Genomic DNA, 23,773 nt, shown 5'->3' with positions numbered 1-23,773 from the left:
CCTTGTGGTCCCGAGAGAACACGGAGTGTGTGATGAGGGTGCACGCAGGGTGCAAACTAGGTTATGTTGCAGGAGGGAGTGGGGTGGGAGGGTCGGGTAGGCGCAGTGAACGGGCAATACAGCAAGAGACGAGGAACTCCAGAGAATGTGTTAACAATGAGACAAAACCACCTCTACTAGCAGTGGTTTAAAGCCCAGTAGGATAGAAATTATAAAGCTAATGTAAGGTGCGGAGGAGGGATTCCTGGCCGTTAAGGGAGCCATCGATGGCGCAGCGAAATACAAATACAGTATACAAAATACGTGGTTTCATGACAAATCCAGCAACTACTTGGAAAGTAAGTGAGGGCGTAATTCAGGAGCAAGGGCGCGAGAAGGCATGAACTCCTCTCACAGTGAAGGTTGGTGGAGGATGGTCGGTGAGGCTGGTTCTCGCCGGGACAGTATTTACTTCACACTGATTTACAAATAAAGTGAACGGGGACAGGGCAGAGAGGAGTCTGAGGGAAGGGTCATTAGAAGGGGTAGGCAAAGGCTACCCATGGCAGGGGCGCACCCGGAGGGGGGTACTTATACCAAACAAGTCTAACACTGGGAGGGGGGAGGATGTTGAAAGAGACACGGCCTGGCGGCCGTGAAAGTGAAAGTACGGCCGTGGGCAGCAACAGCAGGGGTGAATAATTAGGGGGGAGGAGAAATGCCTGAGGCCGAGCGCACGCTAGGGGAAGCTTCAGATGCCTGTGGGCGGGAGGCTGATGACTTTGATGTGGACGCGCTTTCCGCACGAGTGCACCACACGAACTGTCCGAAATCCACGATGGTTTCAGACCTTGGTTTGCCCTCTATACTCTCGTCTATTATCCCTTGCGGGATTAATAGGCAAGACCTAAAAAGCCTAAACTTTGATTTCCATTCTAAATTCAAATACTAATCCAGCTGCAATAATGATAGATGTGTCTTCCCAAGCCTTTATCGTGCATTGGAAAACCTGTGGTGGCACTGTTAGATGTCATTGGGTGTTCTAATTACTACTACTGCGTTATTTTGCATCTTGCCATGTTGAAAATGGGGTTGTCAAATAAATGAAACATGACTTGTATTCTTTGTGTTGCTGCAGTAGCTTTATGTGATGTTTGCTTCATAAAATGTATAATTGTTTTTGAGCTTTGATGCCACAATCATAGTGACCATGGAACTTGAGTATATAACAATAAATAAAACAAATTAGGTTACATTTAAAATAATTTGGCATTTTTTTCCTTCTAAAATATTGGAAACATGCGTCTCCTTTGGAGAGATCCTTAAAGACACTGCCACCACTACACCAAAGTTGTTATAAGCAATGGTTAATTTGTAAAAATAAGTGCCAGGGCTCTCGGCAGGAAGCAGCTCGACCAGCCCATTTCTCCACAGAACCATCAAACCCTAAAAGTAGGGAGAGAATGTTGCATAATGGCCTGAGCTGGTGCCCTCGGCGCTAGCGAACCGAGTTCGAGTCTTGGCGTCAGCCCAACATACTGTGATTCTGGGTGAATCACTTAATCGACCCCTGCCCAGCCAAAACACATGTCCCCATAACTGGTACTTAAGCGCCGGTGTTAATGATTAAGTGCCAGTGCTCAACATCGGAAACCACAGGCTAAAATTAAGCACGGCTTATAAGGTTCAACAGGCGAGACCGATTGCAAATGCTTGTTTAATGCACTTCGACCGCTGATTTAGACGAGGCTTAATTTCTCTCATTCATTTCATTTCCTTTCCTTCACTTTTCCAGGTGCAGAAGCTCGAGCGCCTCAGAATACCCACGAGCCATACCTTCTGCGCAGGCGTGAATTAGGTAAATGGAAAGCACGCGCTTGAGCTTTTCAGTGATATAACACTCGAGAGAAACATTAGTAGTGCAGGTGGAGCTCACCAAAGCACATGCGCAGTTTAGGCGGTAGCCAGGTCTAACGGGGGACCTAAACGTACTCAATTGGGTACAGGCATGCCAAGGGCTTCTATTTCCGGCTCTGAAGCCTCTACCTTTCCAAGATGGCGATGCTGGCAGAGCGTGAGTGCCTTTAAATTAGGGGGATTCTCGGACTTGTATTATCAAGCAGCAGTTCATTGTACAGTTATTAAGGGGCGCCTACCACTGAGGGAGCTATGAACTATTAGCAGTGTGTCTACTGTGCGAATCACATAGATGCGGAGCCGGTAATGCTAGGAAGGAACGCACAAACCCAGTTTCTAGTTGGTGGATGCCCACATACATTGGCGCATTCCACGATGCGGGTACAAAATTGTATATTGTGATTAAATTATACAGCTGTATAATATGAGTTATGAGCACATACCTGGTCGTGTCTTACATTAATTTCCTTTGCTAGGTCAAAATTTGCGGATAAAAGTTGCTCAAGTTACCTGCGAAATGTGCTTCTCATATGTATAAGTTCGTGAAAATTCAGTCTATTTCGCCAAAAATATTGTCCATTTAGTGCCCAATGCACTGCTGTATCCCTCTTACCAGCCTTCACTCACACGCACGCACTCGATCTCTCTCTCTCGTGGTTTAAACCATTATTTTTGCTTCAGAACACTAATCTCCTGACTTTGCCTGTCTAATACTGAGAAAGCAGGTACTGAAACAAACTATGTTTTCATTGCGCCTCCTAGGGCATCTGTGTTTGTGTTAAACATATGTATCTTATTTTGGCAAAAAAAGGTTTGTTTTGGTAATCACCGAGGGCAGCATTTTTATTAAAGTAAATCGCCACCCAATTTCAGGATATAGGATGGCGTATGCTATAAGAAAAAAAGTAATTCTATGAATTAGTTTTTGCCAAATGATAAATGCCATTCATCTTGAAAAGTTTATGACTTTGTCCAGAGGAGGGAGGGAATCATATTGGGCAGATTCACAAAGCTACCTTCCATAAGTAGTTGGGACATTTCCCTGGAAATTCAGGAGTCCTCCAGAGTAGGTGGCACCCACTTTGAAAAAAATGTGTGTGAATGGGATCCATGGTGAGGAGGGTACGTAACCTCCCAGGACTGCGAGAAACATATGCCCATCCTCCGTTCTTTTAAGAGATAGGGATCCAGTAAACCTTTAGAGGTCAGTGTTGCAAACTAAATTTGTAGGCTACTTATTGTTTGGATGACACTCTACTGCTATGTATTTGATAATGTCTTGTGCTTTGTCTGTGTATATCCCTTCGCTCAACTCTGGTAATTTGTTGTCAACTTGGGTCTGTGTGCTCGGAATGCATGTCCCATCGCACTTCCTGGCTTGGTTTAGGGTGTACACTAAGTGTGTCATTTCATTTTGACTCTAGCTGTAATCTGTTTTTAGGCTGAACATGTGTTGCAACACACTTCCCATTTCTAATTTTTCTCTTGTTTCAAAAAAATGTGTGCTTACCCCATTTGTAATGTGGCAGAGTATGGAAACATTTTGCCCAGTTGTCCTCAGCAAGTCGATATAACAGTTGCAAACAAACTAGCAACAGCTACAGGGGGATAATATCAGCATCACAGGCTTTGCAATTGTAACTTTCTAATAAGGTGTTGAAGACTAGTGTGTTAAATGTTCTCAATAGAAATTTCCTCAGGGCTGTACATTTTGGTTTGCACCTGTGTCCATTTGAAGGAGAGTTGGCAAACGGGAAACCCTTAGGTTTCACTTTGTTTATTTCGAGTTGAGCCATCTTGCCAAACTGTTCAACCATTACAATGTTAGGGCTGGCCACTAGCAAACAAGTCTTTCCAAGTCGTCCGTATAGCGTGCTAGTTGATGCAGTCCCAAAATGCCTGAACTAGCAAATGGTAGTAGTTTGAAAGTTCAAACTCAGCCCAGGTGCTCTGTAAGACCACCTTTTTTTTTTCCTGAAAATGAAATGGTTTAAAAAACAAGCATGTACACCACTTGGAGTCGCCATGTCTTGTTAAAGTTCTAAGGAACTATCCTGCCCAAACTCATACATAAGGCGGAATATCTCACCTTTATCTGGGATAATCATTCCCCATATGTGACCCAACTATTAATGTGAACCCCAGACACAGATCATATATATATATATATATATATATATATATATATATATATATATATATATTCTCCAACACAAGTTCCAGAAATGATGGCACTCCACTCGGGGAATATTTCAAAGGGGTTTATTTAACAACTGTGATCGCCTACGCGTTTCGAACGTAGCGTTCTTGATCACGGCAAATTATCAGACAATGAGTCCCTTTTCCCTTTTGCATTTCTGGAACTTGTGTTGGATATATATATATATATATATATATATATATATGATTCACAGTCCTGCTCCGCTACATCTGCACATGTAAAGAACTCCAATCTGCATAGACGAAACCCACAGGTACAGACCACTCCACAGCGCGAAGAGTATATTCACAGAGGTTTATTTACACGCAATCGCCCGCATGACGCGTTTCGGTCACTACACGGTGACCTTGATCACATGCCAAACAAAACCAATGAAATTGCTTATAAAGGGTGACCAATTAACACAAAAAGCGGGGCAAACAGATTAATGGAAACTGAAGAAATACTGAATTGTAGTTCATCCAAAGTGCAAGAAAACTGATCGATATTTACAACGGTTTAAAAATTAAGTATATACAATTAGAAATGGGTCTAAATGTACACATACCGAAATATCTGAATATATACATAATATCAATGTTTTTTACAAATATTTATACAATATTTACAAATGGCAAATCTGTTATTCTCACAGTCGTTCAGATATATGTATGCATGATGTTGATTCAAATTTTCGAATCTTTAGTTCACAGGATGATAGTGTAAAAAATTCATTGTTCGCCACTGTAAGTTGCCCGCTAAAGTGCTAGTGTTAAAAAAGATATTCCCACATTAGCAAAACCCTAGTGCAAAAAAAAAAAATATAAAGTGCCCAAGTGCAGATAAAGCCAACTTAGGAGTCAGGTCCCTGACCCCTAATACCTCATAAACGGCTGGCCAAAATATTGAGAAGTGAATAAGGAAATTGGTAAAAAGAAACTCAAGTTGGACCATGTTACACCCTATTAAGAGGTTTACATGTTTATCACCACTTATTAAAGACTACCCAGGAACCCCATCTGAACACCGTGGCTGCCATGAACAGGAGCCTAGTGTCTTTCAATTATAATGTATATTTCACATAACGTGGGAAACTCATATTAGGACATAGTGCCTTAGCAATACCCCACAAAGATACTATGTGTTTACAGGAGGTAACGGCTCAGAATGGATCAAACTAGTTCTCTTAGATAGAGATATTAATATCATAATCCACAGTCAAAACGTTGTTATTCTTATGAGGGGGGGAGAGAAAAGTGAAACATAGACAGTGAACACAAGTATTCCCAACTGCCCATCTAGTGGGCTGGACCATTCAGATGGCAGATCAAATTCACTTACTCGATGTTACAAAAAACAGTGAAGGTCCTCCCCCGTGTTTAATCCATTAGGGATCCTTGAATCTAAAAGCAGAATGTACTTGCTCTCTAACTGTCTGAGGCATTTCTCTCGGTTGCCCCCTCTGATGTTTTTAGGGACTCCGTCAATTATGAAATAGCTTAGATGGTTTACATTTTTCTGATGGACCAAGCTGAAATGCCGGGCTACCGGGTATTTTTCATCAGAGTTGACTATCGCTCTGAGGTGCTGGAGTATGCGGTTAAAGGCTTGCAGCTTGGTGCTCCCAACGTACTTGAGCCCGCAAGTACACTGGAGCACATAAACTACAAAGTCAGATCGACAAGTGAAATGCCCTTTAATCGCAATAGGAGATAGGTCAAATGCAGATTTGTATTCCCTGGTGGAAACCCCAAATTTGCAGGCCCTGCACGAGACACACTTGAAAAAACCTGACTTCTCAAATAACCCCTCTTTTTTGGGCATGACCTCTGGACTAGATCTTACCAGGGCATCTCGCATCGAGGGAGCCCTTCTGAAAGTTATCGTGGGTTCCTCTGGAAGTAACGGGGCTACACTGATATCAGTTTTTAATAAGGGCCAGTGTTTTCTCAAAATGCCTCTAACTTTTCTTTCCTCGCTGTTATAGGTCGTGATCATATTCAATCTCTCAGGGACCTCAGAAAGTGATTCCTGTCTAGTTCTGATGGCTGTGGTAGAGTTTAAATATTCATCCCGGTTCAGCTCATTAGCTTTCTTGAGGGCCTCTTTGAGAGCAGCGGCTTCATAGCCCCTAGCAATGAATCTCTTGAATGCCTCAGTTTGACATTTCACCAGGTCAACCTCCGAGCTGCAAATCCTGCGGATACGCAAGAATTCCCCGTAGGGGATGCTTTTCACGAGGTGACCGGGGTGCGCACTCCCAGCGTGTAATATAGAATTGCCCGCTGTGGGCTTTCTATGGAGTCTAGTCTCGAGTTTCCCATTCTGGACATAGATCTCAACGTCCAAGAATTGGATCATTTCTTTACTGATCTGTGACGTGAACTTAAGATTTAAAAGATTATCATTGATGGCATTCACAAACTCAGTAGCTGATTCCACAGACCCTCTCCACACCAAACAGATATCATCTATAAATCGCCAGAAGTGAGAGATTTTGTTGGGAAACTTGCTTGCGAGTGACCCCATGAGGACATGCTCCTCCCACCACCCCACATGGAGACATGCGTAGGTGGGGGAAAAACATGCCCCCATGGCCACTCCTCTTAGCTGCTGGTAAACTTCCTTATTGTAGAGGAAATAATTGTTATTTAAACAAAGATCCAACATTTTTAAAAGCATATTGCTATGTTGACTGTAGGCAATATCACGCTTACTCAAAAAGTATTTGACCGCATTCAGTCCATCCTTATGGGCTATGCTAGTATAAAGAGAATCTATATCTAGCGCTATCAGAATCGACTCATTGTCCCAAACAACATCATTGATTTTGGAAAGAAAATGTCCCGTATCCTTAATATATGAGGGTAATGATTCAACAAACTCATGCAGGAAATGATCCACATACCGTGAAACAGATTCTAGCAAACTGCCCTGGGCCGAAATGATAGGTCGGCCGGGCACTGGAGAGATTTGTTTATGAATCTTAGGAATTAGATAAAAGAAAGGGGTGATGGGAAAGTCATTCTTTAGGAATGCAAGCTCTTGTTTGCTCAAAAGGCCCTCACGTCTCCAAGCCTGAAGATCCTTGTGCACTTTTTCTTTGAGGCGTAAGATGTCAATAAAACTGCCCTTCCTGTAGCAAGATTCATTGCTCAAATGTCTTTCCGCTTCTGCCATATATTGGTCCCGAGGCCAGATGACCGTGTTGCCTCCTTTGTCCGCTTTATTGATTATCAGGTTCGAATCACTTCTCAACTTTTTCATGAGCTTGTTATATTGTTTTTCCATAAATCTCATGCGTTTCTGTTTGCGAGAGGTGTTATGTTGCAGTTTCTTGAGTTCTTCCACCACCATATCTCCGAAGGCGTCAATGTTGTCCTTTGGCATTATCGGATAAAATGTTGACAGTGGTTTAAACTTTGTAGTGCAAGGAAGGTTGGTGGCTATGCCAGCGCTGTTCAAATTCTCTTGAGTCATCCCAGAGACAAATTCCTCTTCCAATGCCAATTCTTGTGCGACTAACAAAGCTTTTGTGTCAGCAATAGAGAACACTCTGGATGGTTGGGTCTCATTGACAATAACAGAGGCTTTAGATTGCGCATTAGTTAATTTGAAGTGCTTCTTGAGTTTTAGCTTTCTTATAAATTTGAACACACCCACCCGGGTTTGTACATAATTAAATGAGTTTTTTGGACAATATGACAACCCCAGGGATAAGAGTTGCAGTTCAGCTTTATCTAGCACTACATCAGACAAGTTGATAACAGTGTTGCACTCAAGATTTTCCGTTGTCTGTTCTTCGCTGTTTGGATTGCACAATCTCTCATTATTCAAGTTAGTTGTGGGTAATAGGTTAACTGCAGAGGAGAGAGGGTCTACCATTTCTTTCCTTTTCCTCTCCCTCTCTTTGGCTTCCCTTTGGCGCCTACATTTTCTCCTTGCGCTGCGTTTTTTGTTTGCTGCTGCTCGTTTAACTTCCTTTGCTGCCGGGTTTGAGGTCGCAATGTTTTGAATCTGTCCTCGACCATAAAACCCAATTCTTCTGAAGGAGTGTATTTAGTGGGCACTGGGCCCTGATTAGGCCCCCCTGCTGCAATTTCCTCTGTGTCACTTCCACTAGTGACAGAGCTCATCTCAGGTTCAGATAAATCCACAAACTGATTAGTGCTTGAGGTTTGTGCATTAGTTTTGGGCGCCATTGTCTGTCTTTTAACATTGTCAAATTTTCGCGCAAATGTAAAAATTCTGCCAGTCTCATAGTCATGTTTGTCACGTGCAAACTTGTATTGTTTCCTCGTGCTGATGGTTTCCTGGTGTTTAGCGAGTCTGACATCAATTTCTTCTCTCGTTTTTTTAATGAGCTCCTGATCTTTTTCCAATTCCAGTTCTTTATTGAGTGTCTCTAGTTCCTGCAAGATTTCATTGCGGTCAATTTCAGCATACTTGATTAGCAAGCTGACCATATTCATTGAAGCATCCAAGTTGCCGGTTGCCCATTCTTTTAACATTAGGGGGTTGGGATTCTCAAATGATGGTGCAATCAGGATCCTTAACCCCCTCGGGACACGACCCACTTCCTGATATTTTTGTAAGGACCGTTTTTCCCACCATTTAGTGGTTTCCGTTCTGAGCAACTTCTCCAGTTTTTTTTAATTTACTTTTTAGATCCGTGCTGTCGTTTTTCACTGCCACTGGTTCATTAGGTTTATGAGGGGTGGGTAGATTTTCGAACATGGCATCAACTAGAGCCTCCCGGTTTCGTAAGGCTTCTGCCGGCGTAGTCATTGTGCGTGTTAATAAACCAATACTGTAGAACTCCGGCTAAAGAAAATATGACTCCTGCCAGAAAACGTTCTGAAATGCGCGTATCCTTTCCCCCGTTTATCGGCGAACTGCTGTTAGAATCAGCAAGTAAACGCCAGTCCGCTGGCTATATATATATATATATAAAATGTGTGTGTTAATCAAAAAATACATGAATAATTATATATAGTTGTTTTTCAACACAACAATCAATGGTCAAAGAAAAGAAAAAAATAGAATAAATATATATCTCACAAACAGTCAAAAAGATCCTCATTAAAATCTCTACAGTCAGTCCACTCCTACACATACCTCTATCAGACAACATACCAAAATTAATATACACAAGGACTATAGCAACAAGAAACAAAAGGTAGCTCCTAGAATTTAAGCATCTAATAGTTCAAATACCAGAGTACGCATATTCTGTAATCAGAAAAGCAAGTTTTTCTCATATATGTATAAAATAGGTCACCTCGCATTCAATGCAATAGATAGTGTAAAGCTACTAAATATCTGTCAACATATCTTGCTTTCCACCATTATATATCTTAAGAGGATTAAAAAAAAAAGATAATCTAATCATAATCTCCTAGTGTTCCTGTTGTAGTCAGCGTTGACGCTTGTTTCGGTTACACCTTCAGGGCGCTAAAATCTGATATTCTCCACTTCAACAGGGCTTGCAATGGGGGAGGGGAAGGAAAATAGCACACTGATCGCGCATCTCTGTCCGAAAGGGTTAAACATCAAATGGGAATTCAGGGAGGCACCTGCTCAAGCAAAGGCCAATAAATCCTCAAAATATAATCACACTAGGTCCAATGTATAGAGACTTCTCGGCACTCACTAGGGTTCGAAATCCAGCCAGTGTCTTGTGTCACAGTTTAAATGGCATAGTGTTGTTAAATGAGTCCACTTGAGTTCCAACGTATATGTAACACTCCATAAAGACGTAACATATTTCATCAAGGTCAAAGATGTTTAACTCCACTGTTCTAATGAGCCGTTCAGTTGGTTTGCACTCACTGTGTCTCACAAGCTGGACTAGTGTCTGTCCGAGGGCTCTTGTGTAGCCTCTAGTATTCTGTGCCGGATATTTAACCCTCCTGAAAGTTGCATGCTCCAGAATTCTCAATGTGTCCTCGTCTTTCTAGGATGGATGTCTGTTTTCTGAATAATATTTTTTTCTGGTGTCATAAATGTGGTTTGTGTCAATCCAACTTATAACATTTTCTCTTACCATGGATACATGTTTGCTTTAGCACACACCATAAATGTTACCCTTTCTATCTTTACCTTACACTGAAGTTTCATTGTCCTCAAAGAATTCCCTGAGTCCAGTACAATTCATCTAGAGATGGTTCTCCGTTTTGTGACTATTTGTAACTGTAGTTGTGCAGTCAATATGACCATATTAAATATGTCTGACTTAAAAAGTAAGTTTAGTGTAGCTATCTCCATCTGGTCCGTGCAGTAAGATGACACTATAGCCTTATAAGAATCTTAGTTCAGGTAGCGCTTGTTCTAGCACTATTTTGTGCTGTAGGCACCACCAGGACAGTGCTAGCGAATGCACATTGGACTGAATAAATAGATGTTGCTTCTTGCCTAGATGAAGGCATCTTCAAACACTTGTCGGTCTACAAAAGCCCTTGCATTCTTTCATGCCTGTTGTTGACTGTGATGACTTTAATGCTAGTATTTGACTTTGAGAACAGTATTTATATCTTACTAGCCAATCCAAACATTGACCACCATGTCATTACGTTTTAAATGTGTTAATAAAAAAGTGAGTGGCTGCATTGGGGTTGTTTTCTGAAAAGCTAGAGATCCATGTACTTACGTTATTTCCCTGTGATCAAAAGATGGATTCATGTTTATTATGTTGTATGTTTTAGAGAATTAAGAGTTATGTACAGCCAATGGCTTTGTCTTGTCCCGCGTTAATGTTTTTACCCAAATCAGATATATACTTAAACTTTCCTTTGCTTATTGATGTTACTCAAATCATAACTTCTTGGGATAGATGTTTGTTTCCTCTGTCTGGTTGTAGTGTTTCTTCAGACAGTTTTTAGTGCAACCAAATCAATAAAATGTGCCTTCGGTGCCGTAACCATATTCAGCTTGGCTTTACAAAGCATTACATATTTTATCTGCTCGGCTTGCATTGCTGGCTTACCTTGTTGAAACACCTTTGATGCCGTCTGTGCAGCCTGGGTGACATATGGGTGTGCTGTCACCCTAACATTCATCTACAACATCCAAACCAAGCAAGATGGGCCCATGAGTTAAGTACTTCCTGCTAACATCTGTATGTGAGCTGCTGGTCAGCACTTTGGCTTCCTATGGCTAATTGAACCTTTGATGCTTTTGAAGGTAAATACATTGAGTATCTTTGCATTGGAGGTTAATTCCAACCATTACAGTATCTAGAGACTGCGCATCTGCTGGAATTAAGCACTATAAAATGACACATTATCTTAATGCAGCCTTTCGCGCTTACTGGATTGAATCGAAGTTAAAAAGCTTAAAGGACTCAAGATTTTTGCAGTTTTCTCATCAATTTAAATGCATTGATATTCTCAATGATGTCATGGAAGATGTCATGAGTGATGTAATCTGTGGGGTAATAAGCCGTGTATGGCAAAGGCAAAAGTTATAGTTCCAATAGGGCACGAGTTATAGTTACTTGAGCTGATTTTGTTAATTTGAAACATTAACATTGTCACTGAAACTGTCACCTAACTATAACATAGCTTTAACATTTGGGTTTTTTTCTATTGAATTTCAAAGTTTTTTTTTAAATGCAATGTAAGATATAATTATCATACTTAACTATAGCACCACTTTAACTGTCACCTCTCTATGGCATAATGGGTGTGCATAGCAGGGTATTGAGAGAGACTGACCTCTCTGTTGACAGCTATCCTCAGGGTGATAGGTGTACGTAGTATGGTATTTAGAAGGAAGTACCTCTCCGCTTAGACTGCTCTCTTGGATAACTGGTGTGCATAGTAGGATGTAGAAAGGGGCTGGCCTCTCTGCTGAGACCACTCTCTTGGATGATGGGTGTGCTTAGAAGAGTATGGGGAGCGTTTGGCCTCTCCACTGAGACTTCTGCCTTGGATAACACGTGTGTGTAGTATGGTGTGGAAAGAAACTAGCCTCTCCGCTAAGACCGCTTCCTCTTGTATTTTGTGTTCTTATTAGTGTGGAGGGCACTGACCTCTCTATTGACAGCTAGTAGTAGGGTGTAATGATGAACTACTCTGTAGTGAGGCTCCTCCCTAGGGCTACGGATGTCCATTGTATAGTCTACCCCTTACTACTTTTTACGATCCTGCAACTCTGCGGGATCACAACTTTAAAGGGAAAAAAAGAAATTTACACTTTCTTACATAACAATACTTATGCCTTACAGGCCTATTCTCAATTACTATGGGGACATGATGCATTGATCCCACCCCCTATACACCCTTTATTCTTCATTCTTACAACACCAGCAATTCTTCATAATAAGTAGTAATGTTGGGCATTTCATTTCGAAACCTCCAAGCCAATAAGACCAGCAGGGAGATACCTTATGGGAAAAACAGTCCTCTAAACCAATCACTGGTGCCATTTTTGAATTCGAGCCCTAGCAGGGCTCTTTCGAATCCAACAGTCCAGATATACAAATATTTTTTAACCTTAATTTCCCAAAAACTACTGAATGGATTTACACAATATCACACAAAGCACAATCTAAAGACCTAGTTCCTGCCAAATTTGGTGTAATTCTGTTCAGAAGTATTTGCGGTAGTGCTTTTTAAAGAAGTCTATGGATAATGCATGGGGATTTTGTGTTTTGGGACCCCCACTTTTTTCTCAGTCCCCTCTTGATGTATCACCCCAAAACTTTCGATGCACAAACTAGGCAAAAAGAGACACTTTATGGAAAGTTTTGTGGAGATTTGTCAAACGCCACCAAAGTTAATGGCAAACCAAAAAAGGCAATTTTTTATGGAAAGGATGCCTTAATTATAACTACCCAGTGGCGACCACCACTGGGTGATATATTTATGTGGACTTTGAGCTGCTTGTGGTAAATTTATCTCCAAATTCTCAAGAATAATGACACACTGTGGGATGATAATCATTTCATTGTCATCTAAAGGAAGTAAGGCTCAGCAGCATTGTCAAAAATTACACCTATCAACTGTAGTTGGCAGCATTGAGTTGTGTCACAAAAACATTTAGGCAGATCTACTGTAACAACCGGATTCTCAGGACAGGCAGCTCACCAACCGTGGCTAACCCAGTCGTCACGTAACGACACTCTTCTCAGGCCACTATTTACAAGATATCTAAAATACTCACCTGAGCAAGTGAAAAGAAGCTATTTACAAGCCTGTACAATCAAAGATACCACTAACATCTAATGGATTCCATATCTTATCCTATAGTTACCTCACTTTACGCTATATTTATAGTCCCGTAAGACTTTATCTTTATGGTCACCCGACTTTTATCTTTATAGTCACCCGACTTTTATATCTTTAACGTCACCCGACAATATCTTTATAGTCTCACGACTGTCTATGCTATGTGGGGTAGCTCTATCAACAATTTGGGTATTCCTGCTTAGGAGCCGATTTCCCTTCACCAGGGAGAAATCGCCCATCTCTCTGTCAGCAAAAAGGGGCCCGACCTTCCTCCACAGAAGCTAAGGGCCAATTATATGTTCTGTCTTGCAACCATCCTTGATCCTGAGTAGTGTACCTAGTTATCAACAGTTACCCGCAAGTGGGGTTGTCTCCCAGCCCTCTATACATCAGCATCTGGTTAAAAAGGAACCCTTTACTCTCCCTGAGACAATAAACAAACGGAATTTGACTGGGGCTCTTTATTACAATGACAAGGATCTAAATGACTAATGCTCTATATAGCGCAATGATTGAATTCAATCATCAACACATACATTTATATAAAGAACTGAAAAGTAAAGATGGTTAATCATGGCATACAAATAGATAGCTGAAAGAAAAGTGATTAATTGTGAACAGATATAATAAAAACATTTTAAGAACACCTCACCCTATTAAGAATGGTCCAACTCTCTGTCCCTCTCTGGTGGAATTAGGACTCTCTCCATCATCATGGCACCACCACCAACGGACCAACTTCTGCTGTCTGTTCCTCTCTCTCTGGTGGAATCAGTACTCTCTCTCTCTCCTGCACCATCACCAACATGCTAACTTCACTCCACTGGTTCAACTGCTCCAAAAGCTCCAACTGGCAGCTCCAACTCTTCCATCTGACTGGCAACTGCTTCTTCATTGACTGACAGCTTCACCTACTCAAATCCATCTAACCTCTCTCTTCAGTTCCATCTGATCTCTCCACTGCTGTAAACCATCTGACCACTCTCTTAAGATCCAAACCCCATCTGACCACTCTGCTCTTCTGCTCTCTGATAATATGGGAGGCTCTCTGTTCATGGAAATTTCCAGCAAGCACCCGGCCTCCCACCGAATTCCTGTGCCAAGCCCCGCGCCCCCTGCGCTCCCACAGTGGTCGGCTGTGGTTGCGTCTAGAGCCCGGGAAAATAAGCACATTCCTTCGATAAGGGCCGGTCCTCGCCGGTTTCTAACTAGTGATAAACAACTTAACTCTAAACATCACCTTTACCCTGCAAGCGCCTCAGTCAGCAGAGGCAAGACAAAGATGGCTGCTCTCTAGTTTAGGCCTCTAGGCCCGAAAAGAGGCAAAGAAGGCACAGAATCATGCCAAAGCCAATAGGCTTTGCCTACAAATAGGCTAAAATAAAGGATTCATAGCAATATATTGAGATGGCATGCCAAAGCCAATAGGCAAACCCTACAAATGGGCTGAAATAAAGGACTCATAGCAATATACTGAGATGGCAGTGGACTACTAGTCATCACTAATCCAAATAGGGCAAATTATCCTGTCGCTACATTCCTCCCTGACTAATAGTCCAATAACATCGAAGGATATAAGGAAATTATACCAAATAAACAAAAACAATTCTGGGACAAAACATATCCAAAATATCTAGCTTACAAAGAAAACAACAACATAACTAAAAGATATACCACCCGAGATAAATCAAAGCATCAGGTAACCACCCTAGGAACTAATCCCACTGACCTCTATCAAGAGTACATTGATCAAAACAAAAATTGAATAATAGGAAAACAAAAACAACCCCATTTCTACAAAATAGCGGGTGTAGCACTATGCATATCAAGCAAGAAAATCAAAGAAAGTTATCTAAACGTGGTGCATATATGCTTCTACAAGATAAGCCAGACATAAATCGTCTGTCCAGAAATCCCTATAGCTAAAATAGCTAAATCAATAGATTCGGACTTGGAAAACAAAGTAATAGTAGACCACGCCAAAGGCAGTAGGCCGAGGTCATGATTCATCTAACTCAAGAAACAGTTTGCACCTAATCCCTCAGTATCTATCTATGGAGCACATATGTGCACCATCATTCACAACACTGCCTTCTATTCTTTGGCAAAACTGTTATACAGAAAACAGCAAAACTATAAAATAGGTGAGAGATAGATAAGTGCAATATCAATCATAGAATAGCGTAGCATACTAAAATCAAAACATCATGATGGCAATTGATGTATGTCACAGGGCATCAGATTCCAAAAGCAGCTCACTAATTATACTGCACCCCATGACTCTCAAACATTAATACAAAAATTGGTGAACCAAAGGCTCAACCATCAAAAAGGCACTGCATCTTCTAATGTGCAACTGGAATCATAATGAAATAACAGGGCAGGAAAAAGAAAACTATCATTGGGGCCCTGTATCTGTTGACTGCAAGAATCAAAATATAATAATCATCATCTGAATAGAGTCCAAATGTCCATTGAACATTCACTGAAAGGCAAAATTATGGGAAAAATTGGGCACAAGATTGCAGGCCATACTGAAAACCATATTAATAAGGGAAGATTCATTCCACAGACTACTTATGTGATGAAATGCAAAACATAGTAAATATGAACACCATTAAATGACGGTTCATTTCAGGGCTTCACTACATGAATGGGGAAAATTATCATTATGAAACAAATCAAATATGTATTACCAAAAAGAGTTAGGAAATCTTGATATCTATATCATAGAATCTCTAATCATGAACTCGCAAATTTAACTGCCAAGGCAGCCAACTGTAGATTAAAGTTCAGTCTGTAACCTAAAAAGTATTTTATTCTAAATGTAAGAAAAGTGTCTCTATATATAAAAAAAAATATCTCCTCCATCTTCACTTTTAGGCAAGCAGTTCTCCTGTGTGAAAAACGCACGGCTCAGTAGCTCACTTTGTTTGAATCCATCTTCATCTGTATTCCTTTGCCAAGGAAGAATCCCATCCGATCTCGTCATTCATGGAACATCAGCACCCGTCTGCCATCAGCCGTCTGCTCTGGCTCCAGGCTTGGGGGGCGGGGGGGGTTCCATTCTTCAAAAATAACAAAATAAAAATAAAAAAGACAAACAAACAGGGCGGGCAGGGAAAGGCATCCTCGCACCCCCAACAGCAAATCCCAGCAACCTGAAACGATAGACACGCATCACTCATCTTACAAAAGAAAAACTTCAATTCAAAAACACTTTTTTTTATGTCCCTCTAAGAACCCTATGGTTTATAAAATCCTACTCTAAGTTTGGGAAAAGTTTAATAAAACTATTTGCATTATATTCTCTAAATTTGTTTGGGCAAAAACAAATTTTTTCTTACACAGCCAGAAGGGCTGGGCAGCTAACTTCACTACTTTCTCACTCCTTGCTAGCATACCCCTCCCTTCAGAGATGTCCGCGTCCCAGGGCTAGCTTAGTTTCAACCATAACAAGCAGGAGACGGGCTGCTCTCTGCGATCTAAAATTTAGTTGCTGCCAATGCTGATCTCATTGCAGAAGCGAAGCTCCTGCCAATTATTCTGTTTACATTACTGAAAGGAAAACTATTCATCTGCAAGCGTCCCATATCTCTAATCAGGGAAGCTTTCTGGGCAGACTGTATTTATCCTACTCCAAGGGCCAAGCCTCTGCCAATTTTTCTATTTACATTACTGAGAGGAAAACTATTCATCTGCAAGCGTCCCATATCTCTAGTCAGGGAAGCTTTCTGGGCTGACTGTGAGGAAGAGCGATTTGACCCCTCCCTCATATCAACATTTCTCCACAGAAAGAATTGAGTCATAGCCAATAATAACAAACTGAGGTGTTTTTGCTCTCATAAGCCACCCCTCCCTCAGAAAAATCCGCGGAGAAGAGAGAAGGCTTTGTGGAATGCATGCTTATCTCCTCAAGGTCAAAACCTAGCTGTTCACAGCCTGTGAAGCTTCTCGTTCCTAAATAAAACCTCATACTGTCATCTTTAGACAAGAAACGGACCTAACCTCTTTTGATCTTCAGCCAAACCCTGCACTTCATGTTTAAACACTCCACAGTTATTTCTAACTAATTTAAGTAAGTTGTGAACTATCATTTGTCTACAGCCTTATGAAAAAAGAACTTAACAGGCTAAGCACTCTAACCTTCTTAACAGCTAAAGGGCAAAACATTTAGTAACAAACTAAATACTCTAATCATTGTTAGCGCTGAAAAGCAAAATGTTTAGCAACATTGAAAATCCCATAGCAGCAAAAGGAACATCATTTTCACATTGGCGCAAGCATTTTATTTTTGTGATTAAAGGTACAACATTTATTTCTGTTCAATTCTACTCTTTGCAGACAGCTTTCCCTGTCTGAATGGGAACATTTTATCACATTTTTCTCTCCCACGCTGTTCTGCCTCATATCAGCGCAAAAATACAGAATCATTTGCATTTGAACTTTAAACAAAAGGGGCAGCTTGCTTCTAGGGGAAGAATCACAGTTATAGTTTTGAATCTAGAAACCAATCATGCACAACCCACTTACTGTGCACTCTCAAAATGACATGGTTGCATTTTCATTTTTGAAGCGCATGTTACCTTGCGCTGTTGGGTCTGATTTATTTCCACACGTTAATTCTCAAACACTGGTTTGCTTATCTTTCAGAATACTTATTTAAAACCACCCGTGTATACCTCGCAGTCTGACTGGTTGATTTATAACACTTTGACCTCTGAATCAGACACATTTAATCCTGTCACTACACTAAGATGGTAGTGTATCATAGTCACCACTAGTCAAAATAGAACAATTTATCCTGTCACTAATGTCCACCCTTGACTATGAGCACTAACATCAAAATGAAAGAAAAGGGAGAACTTAAACAAGACGTACTAATGGCTAGGAAAAAACTCCACCTAACACTCGGCATAGGAAATAGAAATCTGGCAACTAATTAAAAAGCCAATCAAACCACCCTTAATCCAAACATTCACTGACTTTTAGTGTCAGCTCTTGTAACCATGCATATTAAACAGCATATTGAAATAAACACTGCCATCCCAATTCAAGATATTAACCTTTAGGCAGCTCAAACACAATTATTCCCCGATGGGGAATCCAAGAACTTATCTCTCACGTTTTCACATAACACTTGAGCTCAATTTTTTTTAAAGACATGTCTCTGAACAGTTGGAAAGGATCCAGCCCTTCCTTGCTCAATGGAACAAGACATTCACAAGCCATATTTACAAGGCGCTATTCACAAGGAACTCAACAAGTCATATTACGCTGAATACATTTCACACTAAATAATGCATAAGCCAAGCAGCAAGCTATGTACAAGCCTTTTCATACAGAATACATTTTATAATACAAATAATCCTTTCCCATGCAGGACTTTCACAGACATCTCTCTCTAGAATACAGTCCACCTTTCCAGCCTTACAACTGTCACATTGCCAAGATGTATACCATTTTTCTGTGCACTTTTCCTAGTCATGATGACTCCCCCTGCACTGTATTCGAAACGGTTTGTGACGCCATATGTAAATGGTGATTAGGGCACTCCCCTGCAACTTATTCGAACTGTTCTGTGACGCCATATGTAACTGGCGATTAGGGCACTCCCCTGCAACTTATTCGAACTGTTCTGTGACGCCATATGTAACTGGCGATTAGGGCACTCCCCTGCAACTTATTCGAACTGTTCTGTGACGCCATATGTAACTGGCGATTAGGGCACTCCCCTGCAACTTATTCGAACTGTTCTGTGACGCCATATGTAACTGGCGATTAGGGCACTCCCCTGCAACTTATTCGAACTGTTCTGTGACGCCATATGTAACGACCGGATTCTCAAGACAGGCAGCTCACCAACCTTGGCTAACCCAGTCGTCACGTAATGACACTATTCTCAGGCCACTATTTACAAGATTTCTAAAATACTCACCTGAGAAAGTGAAAGGAAGCTATTTACAAGCCTGTACAATCAAAGATACCACTAACATCTAATGAATTCCATATCTTATCCTATAGTTACCTCACTTTACGCTATATTTATAGTCCCGTAAGACTTTATCTTTATAGTCACCCGACTTTTATATCTTTAGCGTCACCCGACAATATCTTTATAGTCTCACGACTGTCTATGCTATGTGGGGTAGCTCTATCAACAATTTGGGTATTCCTGCTTAGGAGCCGATTTCCCTTCACCAGGGAGGAATCGCCCATCTCTCTGTCAGCAAAAAGGGGCCCGACCTTCCTCCACAGAAACTAAGGGCCAATTATATGTTCTGTCTTGCAACCATCCTTGATCCTGAGTAGTGTACCTAGTTATCAACAGTTACCCGCAAGTGGGGTTGTCTCCCAGCCCTCTATACATCAGCATCTGATTAAAAAGGAACCCGTTACTCTCTCTGAGACAATAAACAAACAGAATTTGACTGGGGTCTCTTTATTACAATGACAAGGATCTAAATGACTAATGCTCTATATAGCGCAATGATTGAATTCAATCATCAACACATACATTTATATAAAGAACTGAAAAGTAAAGATGGTTAATCATGGCATACAAATAGATAGCTGAAAGAAAAGTGATTAATTGTGAACAGATATAATAAAAACATTTTAAGAACACCTCACCCTATTAAGAAGGGTCCAACTCTCTGTCCCTCTCTGGTGGAATTAGGACTCTCTCCATCATCATGGCACCACCACCAACGGACCAACTTCTGCTGTCTGTTCCTCTCTCTCTGGTGGAATCAGTACTCTCTCTCTCTCCTGCACCATCACCAACATGCTAACTTCACTCCACTGGTTCAACTGCTCCAAAAGCTCCAACTGGCAGCTCCAACTCTTCCATCTGACTGGCAACTGCTTCTTCATTGACTGACAGCTTCACCTACTCAAATCCATCTAACCTCTCTCTTCTGTTCCATCTGATCTCTCCACTGCTGTAAACCATCTGACCATTCTCTTAAGATCCAAACCCCATCTGACCACTCTGCTCTTCTGCTCTCTGATAATATGGGAGGCTCTCTGTTCATGGAAATTTCCAGCAAGCACCCGGCCTCCCACCGAATTCCTGTGCCAAGCCCCGCGCCCCCTGCGCTCCCACAGTGGCCGGCTGTGGTTGCGTCTAGAGCCCGGGAAAATAAGCACATTCCTTCGATAAGGGCCGGTCCTCGCCGGTTTCTAACTAGTGATAAACAACTTAACTCTAAACATCACCTTTACCCTGCAAGCGCCTCAGTCAGCAGAGGCAAGACAAAGATGGCTGCTCTCTAGTTTAGGCCTCTAGGCCCGAAAAGAGGCAAAGAAGGCACAGAATCATGCCAAAGCCAATAGGCTTTGCCTACAAATAGGCTAAAATAAAGGATTCATAGCAATATATTGAGATGGCATGCCAAAGCCAATAGGCAAACCCTACAAATGGGCTGAAATAAAGGACTCATAGCAATATACTGAGATGGCAGTGGACTACTAGTCGTCACTAATCCAAATAGGGCAAATTATCCTGTCGCTACATCTCCGCTTACAGAGTAGTTTAATGTTTTTTTTTTAATTTAGAAAACTCTGCCTCACAGGAATTGAAGCAACTCACTGAAGTATCATTTTCTTTTTAAAACAAATTTTTATTGATTTTCCATTAAACAGTCGAGTTGGCTAGCCATGTAATAGGAATCAGTCACATTAGGCAGTGTTACATACCATGGTGTTCAGCATTAAAATGCATTTTACATTGCATTATAGTATATCAGTACTAATATCTTTGTCATGAATCAGCCAAGAATTGTATGTTTCTTAATTAACCTTATAGTAGAAAAACAAAATGAGGAACATGGTTATTTGCTAACTTATCCATCCCCCACCCCCTCCTGATCTTGTTACTGCTTTACCATCATTTATATGCATATTACTGTGACCTACTCTATGGTTGTGTGCTCTATAACTTTATAGTGTGCATCCATTAACTGAATCTGTCTGTCACTGGATCTCACACTTCTTGCAAATATGCTGCGGGTTGTTACAAGTTTGGGGTGCTATCTCCAGGTTTTAAATCCGTTCCTTTAAGGACGACCAGCTTAGCATCCCATTCTATAGTTATCAGATTTTTCCACAGACCCGTAGCTTCCTCCCGCCGTATCGCGGCGCTCTCAGCTCCATCACAGCGGAGCATTTTTTATTATGCCAAATGTGCACGGTAGGGGGGTTAAATGGACTACGATCGCATAGTGATAGCCCTTTGTAGGTCTCGTCTGAGCCAGCGCATGCGCTGCTCGGAGAGACATTTAGTATACGGGTTTCCAAAGTGCTACCAGACCTCGCTTGCGTAACGCGTTCACGGGAGCGTGCACACGCACAGCCGTCATCTGCCTCCCTTTCAGCGCGATCACTGCTGCACGCACACCACTCGCTTGCTTACCACACAGCGCGTCCCGTCATCGCGATTACTTTCGCTTTGATCGCCATCACTTTCGCTTTCACTGCCGAGCGGCCAATGCCTGTTTCCTCCTGTCCCTGCTGTGTAGTATGAAAAGCAGTCTATGTGCCCTCCTGGTCGTCAGCCCACAATCAACTTCTCTTTCTAGGAGGCCCATATAACTCCACCCACTTCATTAACCTTCTTTTTTACTCCAATCTACAGTCTAGGAAACAAAAATCTGCGCTAGTACTCCATTCAGACTGTCTCTCAAAGAAGCACTTGTAGAGCAGTTCCTCAGTTGTTACTGAACTGCCTGATGTGCCGCGCTGTACTACATGGCACACAGCGCAAAGTCATTTTGTTTTGATGGGGTTGGAAGGCGTGACAAATACTCCACATATATGTGGCACTGGAGCACTGTACACCGAGCACCAGTTACAGGCGAGGAGGGATTGACTTGCCCAGAATCACATGACGTTGAGCTCACAGCGGAAATCAAACCTGCTTTCCAGTTCCCTGTTGACAGCTCTGGCTGTAATTCCACATCTCTCTCAGATTAACAGCCTTCAATCATGGAAATGCACATCAAAGGCAAACTGATAACTTGGCACCCTAAATTCGCTGAATACGATTTCTATGGAAAAAAATAAAATACTGTGAATGAGGGGCAGGTTCTCAATCAGACTGACTGTTGACACTTAAAATGACGTTGCACTCTCTTTGTTTATACTTGTCGTTCTCAACATTCTCAATGAACCATACAGCATGGCTGCCCTCGGCGGCACATGTACTTCCGATGCTCTATGGCCACTTATTATGTTAACTGGAATCCCGAGGCAAAACATGGTCGCCGAGTGTGCAATCCGTACAACATGTCAGCCGCCTGCGAGGCTCCGGTCATAAAGCGCTGCTGTTTCTCTAGCTTTACGGTTTGTTGGCGCAGTTGTCGTAAGCTGGTGAGTCTGACTGTACTCCCGGGCCGCCTCTGTTGCGCAGGTGATCGGTCTCTTGGTCTTTTAGTTGTAATCTGTCAGAGGTCACATGTCAGGAAGATTCCTGTCACCATGGACCCGAACCGGATCATCCAGGCTCTTAAGGGTACCATAGACCCCAAGTTACAGATAACCGCAGCGAATTAACTTAACCAGGTAGCGAACTGAGCGGAGAAAGCGGCAAACGCACAGGAACTAGCTTGGGGAAGAGAGGTCTGGGATTGTGTGTTGCTATCCGTCTCATAGCCCATCACCATTTTAGCTCCTGCGCACACCCTCATTCCCCATCTCGTATAATGGCCCATTCTCTTGATTTTACGCTGAGACAACCCCCCATTCCCTCCCTTTTGTCCTCCAATCCTCGCTTCATGTCCTATTGTCGCTCATCCATCCATGTGTATCATTGATCATTTTAAAGCACAGGATATACTTTATCAACTGCAACCAGGTTAACAGTTCTCGGCATACGAAAGTGCCCTTGGTAGCATATTGGCACTGCATAACTCACTGGTACCATTAATGAGTCGCCTCTTACTATTGTTCCTCCCCTCTTCCCCTGATAGCGAGCTCCCTGTTGTGGAGCGATTATAGCACTTGCAATGCAAATAGTAGAACGTGAAGTGTCAGTGTAAATTGTAACAGCAGGCTCTGAGTGTCATGTCTGGAATATGATGAAGCTTAGGTCATTGAGGGTCAATACCACGTCTTGGCTGGTCGAAACATCAGTGCTTACACATCCACTTTTTAATTTTCATTTTAACTTACAGTTTGGGAATGTAAAGCATCCGCATTTATTTTTAATTTCTCTAGTTCTGCGGCGGACCATAGGACCAGACTTTGGAACAATGACAAGTGTAATAAGACAGAACCTTTTAAATTAAAATGCTAGGGACCCGTAAAAAAGTGCAAGGCTGTATGGTCATAAGAGATGTCCTCATATCCCTCTTCCGCAGTTATTTCTCACTCTGGCACTCTGAGTTACTTTGAGAGGATAGCGGGCAGTGGTTGCTCATATTGGTGAGGGGGTGTAGTTTAAAGT

At 41.8% G+C, this 23,773-nt stretch overlaps 1 protein-coding gene across 1 annotated transcript in view; it reads left to right on the top strand.

Annotated features, from left to right (window-relative positions):
- The first annotated feature begins 2,025 nt into the window (after window positions 1-2,025).
- Window positions 2,026-23,773, top strand: part of PINX1 (PIN2 (TERF1) interacting telomerase inhibitor 1) — a 512,666-nt gene continuing 490,918 nt past the window's right edge. The window contains exon 1 of the mRNA XM_086926181.1: window positions 2,026-2,053. Within this exon, the coding sequence (XP_086782307.1) occupies window positions 2,035-2,053 (19 nt within the window). The 5' untranslated portion in view covers window positions 2,026-2,034. The remainder of the gene's footprint in view (window positions 2,054-23,773) is intronic.

This window comes from Lissotriton vulgaris, chromosome 6 (assembly GCF_964263255.1).
Source record: "Lissotriton vulgaris chromosome 6, aLisVul1.2, whole genome shotgun sequence".
Taxonomy (NCBI): Eukaryota; Metazoa; Chordata; class Amphibia; order Caudata; family Salamandridae; genus Lissotriton; species Lissotriton vulgaris.
Note: the sequence above shows the minus strand (reverse complement) of the source record. Positions and strands in the feature narration are given on the sequence as shown.